Genomic DNA, 22,747 nt, shown 5'->3' on the forward strand with positions numbered 1-22,747 from the left:
TACCAAAATGTTTTTATTGGTAATCAAGTAAACCATAGTTGCTTCAATCCAGTTAATCTCCATCTTGAAATATGTATTCTTATATTTACTTTATAAAAGTCAGTAAAAAAAGAATTCACTGCAAAAAGCCACAACCTAAAGATGGACATATTTACAATTATACCAAAAGGCCTTTTACTTGCTTTAAAAAAATAAAAAAACATACAACAGAAGGCATTTAGTAGATTGTATACAACCGTTTTTTCAGCAAAGTTGATCATGCTGACAATTCAGAGGCCTTCAGATATCCTGATATCAAATATGATGCAATAGACTTTATAGGGTTAACTATTAAATTACATTAATAAATTATATTTTTTGCCAGCATTTTGGGAATAAATGTAGTTTGAGGATGAAGGGAGTTGAAGGATGATTTTAGTGTTTCATTTTTGACGTGGAACATCATATTAAAAAGTCTCAGTATAGTGCTTAACTCTTAGTGCAAGTCTACTGTTTAGAGCACTTGACCTTTTTAAACTAAAGATTGGTTAAAAATAATACAGATGCTACACATAATTAATCATAACTAATTATTTTGTTGATCGGACGGCAGTGAAGTTTGCCACAAAGCAGAAAGACTTTATCAGCACTAAGTAGGCTGTTCTCTATTTTTTCCTGTCAAAAATGACTGCTCCACCTTATCCACAATAAATGCACCCAATCCTTTTTTTAAAATAATAAAAAATAGAATTTTATTTGAAAAGCCAACCTATAAAGATCACATGGCAATTACAAAATCCTTTGCATAAAGATCATGAATATCCAAACTCACCTTATCAACTTAAATACAAAAAATAAATAGTTATATTTCTCTAGCCATTCTTAAATAGGGCACATATCAGCTAGCAAAAAACAAAATGAAAACAAAAAGCACAAAATTGAAGAACTTATTAACAAAATTTACATTTAGTCTAAAATACATTCTTCACTGGTTTGTTTGTAGAATTGTCATGCATTTTTTGCTGGTGAATTCTAACAGATATAATAATAATAATAATAATGAAAAAAGCATAACCCTGATGACTGACAAAATTGGAAACAGTGTGATGCATCAGAATGAGACGAGTGCAAGTGCTGAGTGTGACCTTGAGGCCTAACAGTACATGTACCAGCATGCAATCGTATATTAACTGTGTAGCTCTATGGCACATTATTTGTTTCTTAAGAGTGACTATTCCTCTTTTTTCCAGTGCATGAGTGACAATTGTCAGGAGTTCATAATGTCCCAAGTGCTTGCAAGTCATTCATCAACAAGCTTCCCATGCACCCGGAAACGGTACACACAAGTGTATTCAGGATGACCCCAGTTAGACAGCACTCTCATCTCAATGATCTGAAAAGCTCTCGTCACTTCCTCCTTGAAGACAGAGATACAGAATTACAAGTTTAGGCAAGAGTCATCAAAATCCAATAAAGATTACAAATAAACACCATCTCAACACCAGAGGTGGCTAAACTACTTTTTTTTTTTAATTCACATGCCCTTGTATTCTTTCATCTTTAAAGTAAAGGGTGAGTAAATTTCATAATTTTCATTTCTGGGGAAACCATTCCTTAAAGCATCCTTCATGACAGTCCATCAGCCAATCAGTTACGCCTTGATTTAATATTTATGTGGCAACAGGCTGATTAAATGACTGAAATAACAAAAATCACAATACTTACAGAGACCAAGAAGGTCTGAAGAGCATCTCCATCTTCTTCATAGACAAACTGTCCGAGCAACTGCCCCTCTTCCTGCTGCTCATCATCAAGACCCTTTAACAGAACAGAGACTTTTTTTTTTTTTTTACTTTGACCCCAAGATAAAAGTCCTCCTTTGTCTAATATGTTGAAAGTAGTTCGTCAGTGCTGGGTAGTAACTGATTATATGTAACCTGGATTACGTAATCAGATCCAAAATTTAAATGCTTTAATTATGTAAGAATACAGTTACTTTATTGAATTCATTATTACTTAATTCATAAAAATGGCAACAAATGATTCTTCCTAATTTTTTTTATTGTTTAAATTTCTTTATCAAAAGTTTTGTGGAATTGCACACACAGATCAGCCACTAGTCAGGCTAGGCGACTATAAATTCATGGTAAATTGAGAGCACAGCATAAAAAATTAATCTTTTTTTTAGTTAGAGAACAAATACATTATATTATATTCAAATCAATGTTATAAACAAGTCAGGTCAAAAGTAATCAAAAAGTATTCAGATTACACTATACAAACTTTAATTAGTAACGTAATCTATTACATTACTGAATACAAATTACATTACCTAAAATGTGTAATGGACTACAATTTGCAATCTACCCAGCACTGTAGACATTTGAAAACCAGGAAACTTTATATAATAAAAAAAAAAAAAAAAAAAAAGGGTTGACTTCTAGGTTTGGGAAATTATGGATATTAATAATTTCTACAGTGGATATACACTACTGGTCAATTCAATCAAATAAATGCAGCCTTGCTGAACAAAAGATACTTTTCAAAAGCAAAACAATTATTCCAAACAAATGACTGGTAGTGTATATTGTTCTAGTTTTACTCTACAATATGTTATTTGCAAAAATTGCTAAAAAAATATATTAAAAACACATCTTATTCATAGAATATATTCATTGGAGAGATGTAGAAACCCTGATATTATTTGAATTCCATGTGTACTTACATATACATTGAAGTCTCGTGGGGCACTGCTAATGTTGCCGGTGGGCGACAGGGATTTGGGCAAATGATCCAGAGAAAAGGCTGTAGGCACAATCTTCATGGACAAGCCGATCACCAGATAACCATATGAACCTTTAAATGCCCAGCAGTTCCCAGGATGCACGTCTGGCTGTAGGGACCAATGGATGAAGAGAAACAGTGATAAAGACAAGAGAAAGTGACCATTGGAAATCAAAGCTTGAGTTTACAAATGAATACACATGAAATCAGAATTCTCAAAGGTTTCAGACCTGTATGACTACACGTGGTGACTGAGAGAAGTACCACAGCGGGAGGCCAAACAGACTCATCAGTGCTGTTTTGGTGTTGAAGGACTCTGAGCAACGAGTGCTTATGATGCTGCCTCCTACAGACACAAAGAAATGCAGATCTTGTCATATTTAGGCTAGTATCATGCATTAGAAGTTCAGCCAACAGTCTGTGGGCGTGACGTCTGAGGCCAAGGCATACAAAATGGGAAACACTTTCAAAGTAAACACGAGATTCAAAGTCGTCATGTGATTGGTTGAATTCTACAGGATTTCAGGGAGACGTGTAACACGGGAGATCAGCAGAAAAATGTTAACTTTCATCAACTTTATATTTTCAAGCCACTAAACATGACGCTGAAGAAAACGAACTGCGATTGAAGCAACTAATACTTGTCCATGTCCTCTTGGGTTGTCCTTGGCCAATGAAAGCTGCAATGGAGCCGTCAGTCTGAAGGACTTGAAGATCGAACTGATGTGACATTTCGAACAAAATCAGGCCAAAACGAACTTCATTTGAAGTTAGTTCTGAGAGTTCTGGAAAAGTTTGCTTCGGCTATTAAACACCTTTGCACTACCATTGGCCCGTGGCGATTACATAATAGTTGTACATAATTGCACAGTCCTACAATAAGCGAAAAACTTTTAAAAACAATTTAAAATCCATCCATAGTTAACATCATTACTATACCTCCAGATTCCAATGCATAGTCCACCAGACCAGTGCGGTCTTCAGAGTAGAGCTTCATTGCATTGTTGACAATCAACTCTACATGCTGTGGAGAAAGAATTCAACAAAACACAAAAGCAGCATTACATATCTGACTATAATGGGTTACTTATTAGCATTCTCAAAGACAAGTTCTCAAAAGCTTACTTCCTCAGAGAGGCCTGCCTCCCCTGTGGCTTGTAGTACAGTCCGAGTGATTGTCTCTTTAGAAGGCCTTGACTTGCCCTCCTCTACCTGAAGGGACAGGTTACCCAGAATGCTGCTCTCCAGCACGCTGAGTGAAGCCTGCAGTTCGGTGGTGCTCACAAAGTGATCAGAGAGCCACTGCAGGAGAGATTCAGGAAGCTCCAGCTCTGCTGCTCGGTCACTGCCGTAAAACAGAGACTTGATTTCCCTTTCCACCTGCTCCGACACCTGCAAGAGAACAGATCCAGGAGTTAGGACACCATTTAAGACGGTTCAGGCGGATCTGCCTTTTGGTATATTAGACTCTTGTTTAGTTGTCATCTCATTTTTAGTTGTCAAAAAAAAGAGAAAAGATATTCTTTGAAACTTCAAATAATACTTGTTTCAACTACTTCAAAGCAAATGTGATGCAATACATTTTATTTGAATATATATTGTTATATGAAATTTATAAGACCATATAATAGGAGATTTACCAGTATTAAATCACAGATTAATTCAATCAATGGAATTTAACTAGTGACTGCTCAAAAACGGTCCAAATGTATGAAACCTACATATTTTTCTAACAAAACAAATATTACTCTAAAATATTTTGTTTGAAAATATTCTACTTTTTCAGACCTACTTTCCTTATGATACAGATACCAAAGTGTCTAAATTTGAATATGATCCACAGCCTAAAGGCGTGGAACAAAAGTTCAGATTTATGAAATGTCACCTAAATTTGTTCCATTTTTAGTGTTATTGTTGTCTGTAAAAATGTGTTTGTGCATGCATATTCATATTCAACAAAATTCAGTCCTGAAGGCAGTGTTTTTAATCCTGGTCTTGGGGACCCACCACTCTGCACATTTTCTGTCTCTTAACTGGAGGAGGATAGGTTAACACCCTTTAAAAAAAAACAAAAAAAAAAACAACCTAAAATCGGAAACCGGATGCGTTTTGGCCATTCATTCATTCACAAAAAGAGTTGATATCCAGGACAAAACTGGTTATATGTTGAAAACAAATTGTGTATTCTAGCGGTCTCGACACATTTTCAAAGTTTGGTTTGCACACTAAAAGCTAGTAGCCTGGATGCCAGCCGAACTTAGCCCCGCCCACAACATTTGAGGATGGGAAGTTCGGTCTGGACTTGATCCGTTGAGAAGTAAGTATGCCCGAAGAAAAGCTGTTCGGACCAATCAAATTGTCAGGGTGGGCTTTATACGATGATGGACAGACGATCAACAGTAACGTAATCATCCACGTCACCAAAGAGCGCTTGGGTTGAATTCGTTTACAATAAAGAATGGCTGCCGCTGGAGAATTTAGAGGTGTAGATTCAGCCATCGCGTCCGTTATAGATGTAGACAGCGCATTCATTTTAAAAGAGGAACCGAGATCAAGGCATTTGTCGATCGGAAATATGTTTTTGCCGTCCTACGGGATTCGGCAAAAGTTTAATTTATCAGCTGGCTCCGATGGTCGCTAAGAAGATGGGGCGCAATGAAAACCCTATGGTCATTGTCCTCCATGAGTGCGACCAAAGGAGAAACAAAGTGAAAGAAGCAACCGAAATGGGCATCACGGCGATGCAATATGGCATGCACGACGAGGTGGACATAACCAGTGGTCGCTGCCAGCTGCTTTTCGAAAGCCCGGGATTTTGTCCGTTGCTCTGATTGGTTGTAGGTCTATCCAATTGAGTGGAGGCATTTTCTTTCCTGGTTCGGTTGAAACACGCCCCATAATCACAGCCCAATGGAGCAGTATCAGACTCGCATTCTGACTAGAATCCGAGTATGACGACGTCAGGCTAAAAAACTAGGTGGTTTTTAGAAAGGTTAAACGTTTCTTGCATTACAAGGGCTAAACAATAAGAGTGTTAATGTCAGGTATAAAAACTAGGCACTGCAAACACTATAGATAAGATGGCACAGAGCACTTACTGAGCTTGAAAAGGAGGCCAGCTGCTCACATTTGTCTCTGCATCCCACCAGCCCCTGCACATCATCTCTGATGCGCTCCAAAGCCTCCTCTAGCCTCCTCACCTCCGCCAGCAAAACCTCACTGGAGCCGCTTTCATCCTCCTCGCTGAAGAGAAACAGACATGCTTTACATTACTACATACATTTACATGGAGTACCAGGAATATTACTTCAATCTGGTTTAATGTTTGAAAGACATCACTGTTGACCATTTAAAGATAATAACCTGTCAGGATCAGGGGTGGGCGCCTCAGCCTCAGGAATCTTTTGCAATGCGGGCTCTTGTTTTCTCTGCAGCTCCTAAATTGAACATTAAATTGAATCACCAGTTCTGCTGAATCTGTTGAATGTTGCTTATTGAATTAGAGGTCATTATGTCACACTCAAAAAGCATGGATGATGTGAAAGTTCAGAGTAACTTTGGGCCAGTGGTTTAGAGCCTTTCACAACAAACTAAATCCTGCAGCATGCTGATATAAACCACCTTGTGTGTTCCTGGTACAATTTGAATGTCACACACCTCAGTTTTGCGTGCCAATTTCTGGAGCAGAGCCTCAGCTTCAGCGAGTCGAGTGTTCTCTGACTGTTGCTCTTCTGCGTGCTTTTCCTGACGCTGCAGACAGAAGCAAAAAAAAGATCAAATCAGGAACTAATTCATTTGCTAAACAAGGACTTAAGCATTCTTCAATTAACTGAATGTATCACAAAAAAAAGGTATTACATAACATATAACTGAAAATAAACATGTTAAGAATGCTGTTAAACCAAGAACAATATTATGTTAATGTTATGTCAGGATGTTAATCTCTAGTCGTCTCTGTGCTCTACACAGCTGGGAATGAGTTTAGCTCACCCAAGTTACTCTTTTAACGTGAACTTCATAAAAATTGAGAAATATCCAGATAATAATATACACTACAGTTCACAAGTTTGGGGGCAGAATTTTTTTTTTTGTTCTTGAAGTTACTCTTACCAGATGCAATGCGATAAGATTCCAGTAATTTCTCTGCAACTATGAGACGCAAAAAAAACCCAGCCAATCAGAAGAGTGTGTGTGCAGGCTCTATGCAAGCACACTGCACTTGCAACGAAGTGGATAAGTACATAATCAAATTCATAAATATTACAGCATTTTAACATTGACAAAGATAATTTCAGCAACTCAATTTGTATTTTTAATGTTCAAACTGTCAGAAGTGTATTCTAATGGCTTCTGTGACTAACAGTATAGCAGACTACGTGCATAAAAATATCAGTTGTCACTATATCTCCCAATACTATGTCTTATATTTAAATGCTTAGTTTTTGATACAAAGTCAAACAACCAATGCAATGATGATTGAGAGATCATAATCATAAGCCTGATGTATCATATTTGATACTCACATTTGAACATGATTTTTCTAAAAATTTTGTATTAAACCAATCCCACTATTTTTAACAATATAAAAGTTATTCTTACGTCTACTATATAAATATCTGTAAAGATTTCACCACAAAAAGACAAGTGTACCACGACCTGGAGGACATTACAATTATAATAAAAAAGGCCTTTTACTTGCTAAAAACCAGTATGAACTATTAATCAGATGAAAGGTTAACAGGTTTTTCGTCAAAGTTTTGATCATGTTGATAATTTAGAGATCTTAGAAATGTGCATAAATGACGCAATAGGCTTTTTGGGATTACGCATGATGTCACCTGTTGCGTGTTCTTGGCCTCTTTCTGCACTTCTCCCTTCAGCAGGCTGAATCTCTCCTCCAGCAGGTCTCCTATCCACTGGCCCAGGCTCTCTCTGTCTGTGTGTCTGTGAAGCTCTGATCGCAGCGTGTTATACAGACTGAGCACTTCAGTGTGCTGCTCTTCCTGCCTGAGCAAACCCCCAGCCACTCGATCCCACAGCTGAGACAAGCTCTCCTCCAAATGCATCAGCCTCTCTGCCTCTACTGACAGCACAGAGGGCCTCTGGGAGGAGTGAGACATGGTAGGGGAAGATGGGGGAAAGATGCCAATCTTAAGAACGATGTGCTTATACTTTTACATGGTAACATTAATCTATGTTTAGCATCAACCAGAACATTAAAATGAAATAAAAACATTTGCTCATTTACTTGACAAAATTAAAACTGGTCATAGTGCCCTACTACTGGGATGAGACTGCCCAAGACTCCTTGGCTCAACTTTTACACTTGATATTCTTATTTCTATATATTTTTTAACGTGCCATTAAATGTTAAAGAGCCCCTGTGGTGGAAATCATGCTTTTAAAATGTTGATTATATGCCTAGTGTTATTGTTATTATTAATATATATATATATATTATGATTATAAGCAAGGGTGTAGTAATAATATTTTGGTATTTGTAAAGTCTACTTAACTAGCTAGAATACCCAAGTAAAACCTTGAAAGCTAAATACTACCTGAGAGGCCGTGTCAGTGGGAGTTTGTCCCTTCTCGGAGTCGCCCATGATCGGAGGGTTGAGATGGGATGAGTCCCTCCACTCCATCACATTAACAGCAGGCAGCATGGCCACCAGTCCAGAAGGCCCCCAGTAGCAGAGAGCTATCAGGAACAGCACAGAAGAAACACGTGGAAAGATGACGCAGGATTTTATTTCCATTTAGACCAATAGCCAGTCACAAATAGTATGGTATGCTCACCGAAGAACAGAAGGAAAGGTACAAGAAATAGGACTTTTGAAAGCATAGGGAGAGACCTGGAAGAGAAGATGGTGACAGGTTACATTTTGTTAGTCCCGTTGTACTTCCAACACACTGGCAGTGTTTTGGCCACTGCTCAAAATATGAAATTATTAAATTGACAAGCTTGTTTACATTAACAATAAATCAAATGATGAATAACCATTATATAACCACACTGACTGGACATGCATTAGACACTAGCTATGCATCCATCCACCTATTTTCATGCGCATTTTGGGATATTACTTAAAAAAACAAAACCACAGGGTGGATTAAAATGGCAAAATGCACCTAAATTAAAATATGTCTAAAAAAAAAAAAAACCTTATATGCTCAATTGCAACTTCCAATTTTATTACAGATATTTTGCACCAATTTCCCAGGAAGTGGGTTTGTTCTCTTGAACACATGGGACGGAAACGCTTTAAATGGCAAATATTTTTTGCGATATTCTAGTTGTGCATCAGTTAAATTCACAACTTTGGATAGAAACATAGCTACTGCCAGTTATAGAATTTTTTTTTTTTTTGGAAAAAAACAAACACATCTTACTTTGCAAAGAAATTGACAAGCCAAAAGAAACTTCCTGAGGTTGCCCTCCCTGGAAACAGACACACAGAGTCAAACATGAGTAAAGACTGACTGTGAAGTGTGTACACTAATCCAGAGCACAGATTGGGGTTAGGGTGCACAGCGGGAAGTCATGCTCATTCACAAGAGATTGGAAAAAAGCTGACAAACTGCACAGATTTTGCACTTATTAGTATTCATCCTGTAAAAAGACAGGCCTCCTAAAATTAGAGTACATGAAATATACTGTACAGGAAGTTCCAGATATTTGAGACTATTGAAAACACTTCCATTTTACATTTTTCTAAATAAACAATGTAAGATGTCAGTCAATGTAGTCTGAGGGAAAGGGTGACAAACACTTACGTCTTACGCCCACATTTTGCCTTAAAGGTCTAAGTGTTTTCCTTGATTTTATGACAAGAGTTCATTGTACTATGAAAATATTGTAAAACTTCAAAACATCCTATCCATTCATTAAAAATCTAAATATCTTGCTCTGAAACAGAGGCTAAAATTAAGGGATGGGGCAGTTCAAAATGATGAAACCAGACTCACTGCAAGGGCAGAATTTCACATGCAAAGAGGATGTTTACATAAATTTCTTAAAGGCACAACAGCAAAATAGGGCCAGTTTACATTTAAGGACAGACAGGATGAAAAATTGCCATGTGAAAAACACGCGATAATTTTTTTTTTTATAAATGTGAGAAAACGGCAAAGAGCATCTTGTGCTTCAATTGAAGAAAATCCATTTAGTCAGTCTGTTAAATAAAAATAAAAAAAATATCCCCAATCCCCAATATCACTAATTTGCTTACATTGGAGTACTGACTTCAACAGCATGTTGAAGAATATCTCTTCATTTTATCGCATGTTTTAAATATAAAGATTTTATTTCCAGATTTAAACTGGAGGGGGTTCGTTTGTCATGTCAGATTTGACCCCATTGTATCTGTAAATAAAAACTATTGCACAATGCACATAAATATTTGGTGTAGTATTGAATACGGCTGAAAAAAATTACATGGTGCATATCAAGAAAAGACACTCCACCTAAAAACAGCAAAGGGTTTGAAGAGGGTAACAGCAAACGTACGCAACCCTCAAATAAATTAATATGGTCCTGAGAGCAAAACTAAAAAGGAATGTTATAACTACACCGAGTGGACATGCAGGTGAGTCCCAAACGGAATCAGAACCACAGAAAAAAAAAAAAAAAAAAAAAGGGGGAGAGGATAAAGCAAAAGTAGCCATGCAAGGATGTCTGAAAGCTCTTCACCAGGACAAACCCACAACTGCTAGGGAACAAACTGCCCTGACAACAACCTGAAAGACATTGATGCGGGGAAGGAGTTCACAGGAGCATTAACTGGCTTGCCCACCATTTCCAAACCAGAAGCTCTAGGAAGGACCAGGATTGAGGGTAAGTGATGAGCATATAACCTGTAAAAACTATGAGCCACCATAATGTCCCTACAGGCTTCTGTTCCTGGGAAGACTGGATGTCCTTTGCAAAATTATGTTTCCTTTTGCAGTCATCACCTGTTAGGATCAGTGTACGGTTGAAAATGAATAATCTGTAGGCTAAAGTTCTACTTCTACAATTGTTTTGCTGCCGTCTTCATCCAATGATGTCCACCACTGTAAACATTTTAAAGAGGCTGTAACAGTGTTTAGTGTGCAAACACTGAGCCAGTGATGCCTACATTCATATATGCATCACTACCATTATACATGAGGGTATACAACAGGCTCTGCTACACAACCCAGTGAGCCTGTCTAGGCATCAACCTTCTAAGGTCACATTTAAACAATCAGTTTTTCCAGTTACCAATGTCGATGCACCGTAACCGTGGCTTTCCGAGGGCGGATTAAACTTATATCTACACTGATTTATTTGCCAGGGTAAGGGATCCAATTTGCATGGCAGTATTTCTCAATCACCAATTGTAATTGAATTGGAATCACATAAGCGGCTGATTGTGTAAAAAAAGCATAGGCATTTTGATGCACTGACTACAATTATGTTTGTTTCATTTTGAATTGTAAATCAACATTTCTATCGCTTTGTCCAACTCGATGTGATATTGTTTTACAGTTTGCCCAAAGGAAAGGCATCTAAACAGGCAGCATAATCAATTAGCACAGTTAATAGCATGCCATTGCAAACCTGTATGACTTTCCTATAGTAGCAACTTTAAGTGGAAAAATACCTGAAAGTCAAGAATGTGTACTTACACAGTATGCCGCTGAACTTTGGCTGCTCCTTTTGCAGCACTACCTCTTTAACACTCATACTGCTGTAGTATTTCTCATTGCCTATGACGGATCACAAAGAGAACAAACAAACATTAGATAAAACCAAGAGTTCTGTACCAGTCTCTCTCCATCCCTCCAATCATAGCTCTGCAAAGACAGACTCGAGCAGAAAGAGATTTGCATGTAACCAAGGCAGTGCTCATAGTGGAGAGGCACATTTGTTTATGCACAGTGTAATCATGCGTCGCAGAACATCTGCAGGGGAAGAAAAGTTTAAGGTTATAGTGGATGTAGGCAGTCAAACACCATGGAAGACATGTGGAGACTAAAGCGGCCTGTTAAATGAGTGAGAGAGGGTGAGAAAGGTCCATCAGGAAACAGCTGCTCAGCATACCCCAAGGCACCATGGGATTGCTGATGGGTAAAACCTAAAAGTGATTGTCACATGGATTCCTCAACCAACTTAATGATTTAAAGAAAGTGTTCGGGTGATTTTTTTTGTAGAGATCTTGACAAATTTTGGATAAACGCATTAACTCGATTCGTGGAAAGTGCTCTATATATTACACTTCCTAAGAACAGATAAAAATGAAAAAGCGATGGTCATTTTTACTATAAGGCTACTAATGTGAACACTGGAACACTGTTGAGCCATAAAATAATAACAAAATGGCCTCTGTTGTGTTCGGTATGTTTGAAAACATTTAAGTTCTATTCAATGCCACAAGTGACAAAGATATACTTCACCTTTAGGGTGACTTCAACAGTGATAAAAACCACTTACTAACCTGGGTTACGCACGATTATATCCATTATTGCAACTTCAATTTCAAGACGAAGTAAAGCCGGTAACTTTTGCATGATGCCTGCAAGGATACCAGAAAGGGGCCATTTACATCAAGGCTCCTCAATTACATTTGCTTTGAGGACCAGATTATTAAACTGAAAGATTTAAGGTAGACAAATATTTTAAGGAGTATTTTCCTAGTCTCAAACAAGCCCCCGTCCAGCAGTATATTATTTAGAAGCGTTCCTGTAATCGTTTGCTGCAGAGAACAGGTCAGTCACCGATCAAGAGCCTAGTTGAGAACCAATGATCAAACATTTCTATAAATCCCAGATAAAAATAGCCTCAAAATCCCTAAATGAATAATTTTCTCTTGAAATTAATGGGTGTGATATCAAGAGCAAAATGTGTCACCTTTAAGAGTGCGAGTTCTTTAAGATGACATTTCTGGTTGTTTGTACAGTGTGCACAGTAGTTAGGTTAGGTGGACATAATCCAGTCACCAGAGGGTCTGAAAAGTCAATACCTCTGTTAGTACAGCCATTTGTAGCTCTCTTCTGCTGAACAGACTGCAGCATCTTCTTCAGCACAGTGGCTGTGGAGCGAGCAACTCCATTACACACCCGCACAAACCAGTGAAACACTGATAACAGCAGGCCTGGAGAAATAGACTGATATTAAACCAACACATAAGGTTTGATGGTCAAATTGATGGAGCTGTCTGGAGAGACTGTGGACCGAGATTGTGAATGCGATTTCACCAAGTAAAACATGTTCCTGAATTCAACATCCTTGTTGATCCTGGAACATCACATAAACTGTAAAACTATCCATCAAATCTGATTGGTTGATAGTAAAGTTTAGGCTTACAACAAGGGTTAGGGGCTTCTACACCATTCTTATTTCACCTATCATTCTTCATCTTCTTCACCTCAGGTTTTAGGGATAAGTTATGGGTAGGGTTAGGTTTAGGGATGGGGTCATCACTGTTTTTGGACAGGAACGTTGTTACAGGATCAACAAAAGATATTAAATCAAGGTATATCTCTAACGCAGCAAAAATCACAATGACCAAGCAGAGAGCGAGTGACAGTGGTTGTGGAGAACATCTTGTGGGGGTGGGGGTGGGGTGGGGGGTGCTTTGGGTGCTCAAGCCCTTATTTAAAATTAATCAAAAGTGCCCCTCTCAAACCATGATAATTAGCACATCCTTGCTGAATAAAAGTATTAATTTCTTTCAAAAAAAGAAAGAAAATTACTGACCCAAAACTTTTGAACAGTAGTGTATATTGGTACAAAACTTTTTATTCAAAGAATCCTGAAAAGTAGTATCAAAGTATATTAAAATAGAAAACCATTATTTTAAATTGCAGTAATATTTCACAATATTGTTTTTTTCTTGTATTTTGATCAAATAAATGCAGGCTTGATGAGCAAGAGACTTCAATTAAACAACATTAAAAAGTAATGTGTCCAAACTTTTGACCGGTACATATACACAAATATTTTACATTTCATTTAGCTGACGTTTTTATCCAAAGCGACTTACAATTGCTATATACAGGTGCTGGTCAACGAATTAGAATTATTTTAAATAGTGCAATCATGAAATTCTTTGAATGCATTTTTTGTGCAGAAAGCAAATCAGGTGTTCACCGCACCTGTCCTACTCGTTAGACTAATCACAGAACTCGTTATCTGGAAAAAAATTTGCTCAGCTGAGCTTTCCAAAAGGCCCATTTAGGCCATTTAACTGTGACACTGTTGTTTTATTGAATTAGAATAATGGTGAAAGCGTTTCATTGAATTAGAATAAATGCTCAAATTTTTGTTTTCTGTGAAGAGTGTTCACTGTGCAGTATAAAGTCAGGGTTGAGTAGAATTTCTAAGTTGTAAAATCAATCATGGGTAAGCAGCGCGACCTCTCAACCGGAATAGTGGCTCAAATTCAAGCCCTTCGCCAACAAGGCTTGACCCAAACTAAAATTGCTGAGCAGCTCGGCATCAGCCAGTCTTCCGTCTGCAAAGCTCTCAAGAAAAACTGCAGCAAGCGCACCAACTGTTCCGGCGTCCGAAAAACTTCTGCTCGCGACAACAAGCAGCTGAGAAAGATCGCAGTCAGCAACCGGTTCAAGTCCACTTCCGAGCTCACCGACTTGTGGAACAAGCAGACCGGCGCTGACGTCTCCAGATCAACCACTTACCGTCGTCTGCGCGAACTCGGCTTCAAATCTCGCGTTCCAGCAGTAAAACCGATGCTGAACAAGAAACAAATGGTGAAACGGCTGAAGTGGGCCAAAGAACACGGCGAGTGGACTGCTGAAGACTGGCAGAAAGTGGTCTTCAGTGACGAATCACGCTTCTGCATCTCCTTCGGTGACCAAGGTCCTCGTGTCTGGCGTCGTGGTGGCGAAACCTACAACCACGAGTGCGTGAAAAGATCCGTCAAGTTTCCCCAGAGCGTTATGGTCTGGGGATGCATGTCCGCTCGAGGTGTAGGGAAACTCTGCTTCCTCAAGAAGACTGTCAATGCTGCCGTATATCAAGATGTTCTGGAAACGTTCCTGATTCCGACTGTTGAGGAACAGTTCGGCGAAGAAGACTTCATATTTCAACAGGATCTTGCACCGGCTCATGCGGCAAAGTCGACCAAAGATTGGTTCACTAAAAAACTGCTTGAAGTTTTGGCATGGCCGGCCAACTCGCCTGACCTCAATGTCATTGAAAGCCTTTGGGCCATCGTCAAGCGGAAAATTCGCGACAGAAAGCCTACTACGCTGGACCAACTGAAGCAGAACATCGCCACTGCCTGGGAAGCTGTGAGTGCGGAAACTTGCGACAAGCTGGTCAAATCGATGCCGCGGAGACTTCAGGCAGTCATACAAGCCAAAGGGGCAGCCACAAAATACTGAGAAAGTGATGATTGTAATTATAATAAAAATTATTGCAATTCAATGAAACGCTTTCACCATTATTCTAATTCAATAAAACAACAGTGTCACAGTTAAATGGCCTAAATGGGCCTTTTGGAAAGCTCAGCTGAGCAAATTTTTTTCCAGATAACGAGTTCTGTCATTAGTCTAACGAGTAGGACAGGTGCGGTGAACACCTGATTTGCTTTCTGCACAAAAAATGCATTCAAAGAATTGCATGATTGCACTATTTAAAATAATTCTAATTCGTTGACCAGCACCTGTATGTCAGAGGTCGCATGCCTCTGGAGCAACTAGGGGTTAAGTGTCTTGCTCAGGGACACATTGGTGTCTCACAGTGGATTCAAACCCGGGTCTCTCACACCAAAGTCATGTGTCTTATCCATTGCGCTCACCACCCACCCACCCAAATATATATATATAGTTTTTTTTACATTTGAGCCCCTGCCCTTGAGGAACTCTCTGCATGTCCCTGAGCTCAGTACAGTATATAGCCTAGTACATGGTCCAAGTCCCAAAACAAACTATGCAAGTACATGAACACAAAAGCATTCTAGAGTCTAGACATTTGAAGGTAAATATCGCCCCCTTGAGTTTTGTTTGTTTTTCAATGCCATATAAGCTTCTGTGACTATTTTCATGGCAAGGAAAAAACTAAAATAATGGTAAAAACAATGTCAGGTTTTTACAATTAATTTTTGCTAAACTCAAACTATATTTTCACCCCCTTGAGCACGGATGTCTCACTACATTAAAGCACGTACAATCAGACAAAGGGTGCTTCTCATTTCTTATTTGTGCATCCTCGTTTCCTTTCCTCGTTTCCTTTCCTTGCGTCTCAGCTCCACCCCCTGCAGGATGCGAGGGAAGGCTGCAAGGAAAGAAAACGAGGACAGAGGAATCGAAGGAATGTTTTTTTAATACTTTGGAATACTTGACCACTCGAGCGTCACTTCACTGCGTCATCAGCAGCGCTCAAAGGATCTGCCCTTATGTTGTAGAATTTTGGTTATTTAAGAAATTAGTAATAAATAATAATAAAGCAAGATACCCTGTTGAAATATGTGAGATGTGTGGTTTATATAAACTGCAAAGGTAAAGTATAAATTAAAATGATTGTGACCGACGTGAAGGGGAGGAGAATTGATACGTGCGTCACGTTTAGTCGATAAAACACTTCCGCAAAGCATGCAACTGTGCATCCTCGCTCATAGCTCCTCTGGAAGCCTCCTCACTCCTCGATCCTCGCCTCCTCGCGGTGCAATTAGAGAATTGAGATGTCCTTCAAGATGGCTGAGCTCGATCGGTTTCCGGGTCATAGGATGGAGGACGGAGGAGCGAGGAGACGAGGAGGGATATTGAGAAGCACCCAATGTTTGCAATTTTGCAGACTTCACTCGAGCACATGTACTTGCATTAAATGTCTTTATAATGGTTCAGAGTATCTACTTAACCCTGAAAGAGAAACCGTGAGATTAGACAAGAGGTTACTATCCTCTTGATATCTACAGAGGTGTAAAACGTCCCTATTAAAGTGAAGAAACTAGTGAAAAATGTAAAAACATTAAAGGCGCACCATGCAGAAATTTTGCAATTTGTGAGCAAGTTTAGCCACCTTCAGTCTAGCTCGCTAATAAACAATTACGGGTCGTCATAAAAACGCAATTACAATGTTTAGTAATCAGTCAAGTTACAGATAGCAGTCAATAAGGCAACAGAAACACTAGCAAATTGTTTTTTTTGTTGAGGCAGGAGAACTAAACAGAGATTCTGAGCTTCAGACACAGACGATAAAGTCACGTCCTCACCCGCATCGTGCCTCGTTATTGGCTGGGGCTACAAGCCCACTGGTAGTCCAAAAACACCCCAGGCAAAGCAAAAAAAAAAAAAAAAGATTTAAGAAAATACAGGCACAGGGCAGTGTCTAAACACTAACACTTCAAGTGGATCATAAGAAATGTTTTTTTTTTTGTGGGGGGGGGGGGCTTTCAGCATGGTGCACCTTTAAGTATTGAGTTAGTTTTATGTCCTGACAGTGAAAACATGTTGTAGCAGGTGAAAGATTCCCAAACAGGCATACACCATCCAGTGAGAAACACCACAAACCACAGAGGTGAACACCAGACTAAAAGGCTGATACCTTTGAGTAGAGCCATCTGCATCAGCAGTGTGCATATGTACACCACAAATGCAGCAATTTGCCCGCTGCTATGAAGGAACATCTCAACCAACATCCCCAGTACCCCTGGAGACACAATGAAGTCAAGCCTGCTCGTTTCCTTCAATATTACTTATAACAGACATCTTATCACAGAAGCATCCAAAGAACGGACAGACTCATGAGGCGCGTTTCCAGACACCAGGAAAAACCTGACGACATGGACGTGACAAAGACAGTTGAGTTTGCACTACATTAGGAACACATGGATAATGTATCCCCACAATGTAATGTGCTTCAAAATACCAAAAAAAAGGGGGACAGAAATGCTCTTACACTGCAGGTGTGTAAAAGACTACTTTTGGATTTTCAAACTCACCTGGCTTGTGTCTGCGATTGTTGTCCCTGCAGTACAATGTAGTGTTTGGAAAGGAAGCTGTGCTGGGTGTCTCCGTTAACGACAGCTGATGCCCAGGAGCATTATGAAGGAAACTGTTGTTCTTGGAGGGAGGGGTGATGGGGCAGTCTTTGCAGATGTAGCCGTTCTGTGCTGTAGAAGTCTGTGTTTTGGCCTCCACTGTGCTATGGTGTGCAATGATAGTTTGGTCTGAAATAAAAATGCCAAAATAGTTCAACCAAAACCAACCACAAGATAAAAATCACAACATAAAAAAAAAAGCTATATTGATGAACAAACTACTAATACCAAGATCTATTCCTCTCTCCACCTATCCCTCCATCCTTTTATCCCTCCCTCCATTCTTTCATTCCATCTACTATCCATTCCTCTACCATCCAATCCCCTTTCCATCCCTCTATCTTTCCATCCACCCCTCTCTCCATCCCTCTATTTTTCCATCCACCCATTCAATAGAAGCACATTACTAAAAACATTATATGAACTCATGGTGTGTCTTTGTTCATTGGCTATAATGTTAACCTATTCAAAAGAAAATATATATTTTTTTAAACTGTTTTACCAAACTGTTACTCTGATCTAAGAGCATGCGTTCAGCTGGAGCACATACTTACCCTTGATGTCACGGTCTTCGTCCAAACCTAAAATAAAAAAATAAATAAATTCACAAATCAATGCTTCAGCTGTCCATCAATCTTAATTCATTTAAACTATAGAGTATAGCATTGGCCCGCTGGCACTGACCCCAGAAGCTGTCAACTACAGTGCGTTCCTGTATAGAGGACTCATCTAGCAGAGAGGACAGCAGAGAGCCATCACTGGGCGCACAGCTGTTGATGGTGCTGTAATGGGCTTGGAGGACTGACGGTGTGGCAGACCTTGGTGTTTGAACAATCTGTGTTGACCCTAAAACAGAGTGATAAGCTCTTCTGCTTAGAGTCCTACAACAGAAAGAGACAGAATTAAAGAAAAAATGTAGATAAATGGGAGTTTGAAATAAGTGTACATTTTTCTTATGCCCACAGAACCAAAATATGTCTTTATATTAGTGATGAATCGATACAGATTTTTTGATGGTTGATATAAAGCTAATGTGCTTATACATATACAAAAAATGATTTATTGATTATTTCTGCTGTGCTCGAAGCACGGTCAAAATAAAAGTCTGCGTATTTTGTAGCGTACGATGGGCACAGACTAAGATTTTTTTAAGCTTCAGACTATTTCATCTAATTGGGGAATACCAAATATTTTGAGCCAAATTTAGAACACGTATCAAAGTCTACACCTTTCTTAACTTAATGACATTTACCTCCAACTCCTGTTGCAATCTGTACAGGCAATTGAGATCAAGACCGCACCCAAATGCACTTGGCTTGTTTTTTTGCATGACTCAATACAACACGACTCCATTCAGCTCCTGTACATAGCCTACATGTTTATTTTTATCTGTCATGCACCCATCAATGAGTGCTTGAGATTGTTGTGTGTGGAATGGAGTCATTAAGTATGTGACACTCAGTCGCTTAGCATATGATGCAGAGTTTTTCCTCAGTATCAACTTACAAAATTGGCAACAGTATGATGCATACATCGCCTAGTAGTGCTGCAGGATATTAGAAGAAAACTGACATTGCGATATGAACAATTTCACCAGACAAATAGCTCTTTTTGTAAAGAACTAAACATCCTAGGATGATTGAGGTAGGGTAGTGCATCTGACAACAAACAACAAGCATAGATAAACACAATAGAACAAAGATAGAAAAATTAAGAGAAAGAGAAATGAATTCGGTGTTTACACTGTCTGCGTGGCTCTGTGCGCACACAGTAAACAGCGTGTGCCAGGGGGCAGGGACAAAGACACAATGATTTCCGCATTGGCGTTGAATTGATTCGGTCTTTAGAGGCGGTCTTTTGCCGCACTATTACGTCAATGTGACAATTCCAAAGAAGCTGGTTTTCTGAAATTGGTTTCAATAAGGCGTTTTTGGACTTGCAGAATGTTTTTACAGTAAAATGACCTCTTACATGTCAAATAATTTTGATTTCTCAATTCATGACCCCTTTAAAATCTGTTCAGATTTAAAAAGGCATCTAGTGGATTCCAGCCTTTAAGCTCCAAGACAAAAAAACAACAACTTAGTTTTAGTTCTGAAATGCAACTGGAAAAACTTCATGCAATTTAAATTGTAGCTTTTCTCTGCATCTTCTCCAATTTCAGTTGATCATTGATGTCTTCTCTAAACTTGTCAACATTAAAAGTTACATCCTGTTGCTTAATCCACTGCTGATTTTCATGTGCAAACTGTACTCACTTATCACGGCTGTAGGGGGCGCTGTGGTGGAGTGCCGAGTCAAGCAAACTGTCGTCTCCATATTGACCCGTGGTGGTGTGCAGACGGAGACTGCGTCTGGACATCCTGGGTGACTCGTAGACGGGCCCAATCCTGAGCTCGCTCTCAAAGTCTAGCACTGAAGAGTAGCTGGAACTGATAGAGAGAGAGAAAAAAAAAAAAAAAAAAGGTGCCAGACTTATAAACATCAGCTACTACAGATCAGACTATCAATTATACCATTGGACTGTTGAATGCCTGATTATGAATGGTGGACAAATGTTCTAAGGTGCAATTATTTTTTAGCAAACACACAGCTATGAAATAGTTCCAGGTCTGTAACCTGCATTACAATTGCATATCACCTATAACAACAAAAGAATCACAAATTCACTGACTAAGCAAACATGACATGATAAAAATGCTGAACTCTTTCTGTGTTTTCATTTCCTCCCAAATTATCTTCTATGGAAATCACATTTTCTTTCTCTGCATGCAAATACGCACATAGCCTTGTTCACAAAATAAATATAAGTTGCAATTAAATTTTAAATCGATCGCAACCATGGAAACATTTGGATTTGTGCCGAATAAGAGGTACTTGAGTCCATAAATTTCAGCCATGTCGGCTTTGTATTCGGATTTGCGATCTGGTCACCTGATTTTCCACGAATTTAACTACATTCCATCAGCTGGACATGGAATCTCTTTCTTTTGCCAAATCTTCACTCGCATCTCACAGATTTTCGAAGGGGAATATAAAAAGGTATTTCTTTCATTCACTTTTAATAACTAAGTGGATCCTTTACATTGGCAAAGTAGAAAAACGCTGTAGGAAAGATTCCTTTTTACTTGCACATCAAATTTTATTTAACAGTTTTTCCTTGTTATTAAACTTGGTAAAGCGCATTTCCCACATGCCAGTAATTTAGTTTCACTTTACTTGCAACGCAACATCAAATATATCCTAAATGTCTTACACCTGACCTGTGGAAGATATTTGCTCTTCAGACCTTTTACAACAAGTTGCACATGAACATCAGGAGAAGATAAAGATATTAGACAAGAGATGGTCTCTGTCCTCGAAGCACAGAACGGTATATATGATATATACATGTCTTTGTGGGAAAAACTAAATAATTATATATATATATACATATATATTTTTTTTTTTTACATTTGACCACTCAAGTGCAACAATGCGTAAAAACTGAATTTGTGATCGCATTTAATATATTTATTAAGAATCAGTGTAGAGTTCAATTGAGTGAAGACCAAGCAAATATATTTTTTACATATTATTGTAACAAAGTTTATGCTGAACAAAGTGTAATCAGACTTTAGTCACAAAAAATGTTACAGTAATAAGCATTAAAGTTACTGTTACTTTAAGTCTGGTACTTTAACACATTAAAGTAACAGAAACAAGCACAAATGTCAGGGCATGTCAAAACATCTCCAGGGCCCAGAAACCACCTCAGACTCCAGGGATAAAACTTCTATTCTGATTGGACAGAACAGCTGATGAACACCACAAAAAAATGCTGAAGACAGAATTTACTCCAAACCTGTAAACAACGCACTTAAGACATCACAGCAATACACTAAAAACTAAACAATGGGTCTGGTCATTTTCCACTAACTGTGCAGTCCTCACTTCTAAACTCAATGTTTCCAATCAGACAGTGCCAATGGTTTATGGGCAGAAGCCACTGCCATCTCTCCAGGAACAATCCCAGCATTCACGTCTGTGAACTTTGGAGCAGTTCTGCTTGCTTGAGGTCTGACAGTATGACAAAGGCCATTCAGACAGCAGCTGCTGAGCAAAACACGCTAAACAGTAACCTGCCAATGTAGAATTAACTTCAGCTTACCGCTGCTAAAGTTCCAGCCTTAAATTAATTGTGCAAAAAAAATCTGGATTCTGGCTAATGCTTTATCAATAAATATTCAAACAAAGAAAAAAAGAACACACAGTACAGTCCAGCCCCAGCTCTCCAGATCCCACGAGTCGTCACTGGTCATCCCATGGGAAAAATCTGCACGCACTCACGGGCACAAGGAGCTCTGGAGGGATCAAGCGAATTAAAAAGGCTTGCTCTACTTCCTGTGTTTATCTCCTGTATACGTGACATGTGAGCCACTAAACATTCCCCGTCCCTCCCTCATTACCCTCAGGATCTCTTTCGCTATCTATCCATTTTAAAGGTGCATCGCTGTACTTTGAACGCGTGATGAATTGCATCTGTACAACTGCTAATAAAAGGAGGAAATCCAGAGTCAGACCCAGTTTACACCTGCTATTAATCTCTGGTGATCCAATCATGTGATCAGCCGAGACACACATTGTGGTTTACACCGCGCAGTAACATGCGGAACTGAGCGATGATGATGTTCTGCTGATCCAGGGTCAGTGTGAGTGCATTTCAGGTTAGTTAATCTGTTATTCACTGGCTAGTTGTGCTTTTATGCCTTATTTATTAATGCTAATGCTGGTTTTCTGAATGTATAACTATTGTTGTGAATTCTGTTGAATTTTTTAAATTGCCAGAATGATTGACAATTTCGATGCATTGGCAAGAATGCTTTAAAAAAAATTAAACCAATCACTGTTTTGCATTCCATGACTTAAGTAATATCTTGACTTCACAGCTAAAATTTAAGCTATTAATTAGAGGG

General features: G+C 38.8%; 1 protein-coding gene across 2 annotated transcripts; it reads right to left on the reverse strand.

The window, feature by feature from the left end:
- Positions 1 to 703: 703 nt before the first annotated feature.
- Positions 704 to 22,188, reverse strand: sun1a (Sad1 and UNC84 domain containing 1a). Of its 2 annotated transcripts, XM_056245854.1 has the most exons (22): positions 22,044 to 22,188; positions 20,051 to 20,224; positions 18,477 to 18,673; positions 18,347 to 18,373; positions 17,694 to 17,921; positions 17,297 to 17,401; positions 12,750 to 12,881; positions 11,416 to 11,496; positions 10,621 to 10,719; positions 9,157 to 9,205; positions 8,563 to 8,618; positions 8,322 to 8,464; positions 7,602 to 7,865; positions 6,421 to 6,513; positions 6,127 to 6,200; positions 5,862 to 6,006; positions 3,889 to 4,155; positions 3,703 to 3,787; positions 2,994 to 3,109; positions 2,705 to 2,872; positions 1,705 to 1,797; positions 704 to 1,396 (listed from the first exon to the last, which is right to left on the reverse strand). In XM_056245854.1, the coding sequence occupies exons 1-22, from the start codon at positions 22,091 to 22,093 to the stop codon at positions 1,280 to 1,282; spliced, it is 2,763 nt and encodes a 920-aa protein (XP_056101829.1). In that variant the 5' UTR covers positions 22,094 to 22,188; the 3' UTR covers positions 704 to 1,279. The 2 variants fall into 2 exon arrangements, with proteins under 2 accessions (XP_056101829.1, XP_056101830.1); XM_056245855.1 differs by lacking the exon at positions 10,621 to 10,719 and having other exon boundaries at positions 22,044 to 22,186.
- Between the last annotated feature and the right edge of the window lie 559 nt (positions 22,189 to 22,747).

This window comes from Rhinichthys klamathensis, unplaced genomic scaffold (genome assembly GCF_029890125.1).
Source record: "Rhinichthys klamathensis goyatoka isolate OS25496 unplaced genomic scaffold, OSU_Roscu_1.1 h1tg000035l_1, whole genome shotgun sequence".
Classification (NCBI taxonomy): Eukaryota; Metazoa; Chordata; class Actinopteri; order Cypriniformes; family Leuciscidae; genus Rhinichthys; species Rhinichthys klamathensis.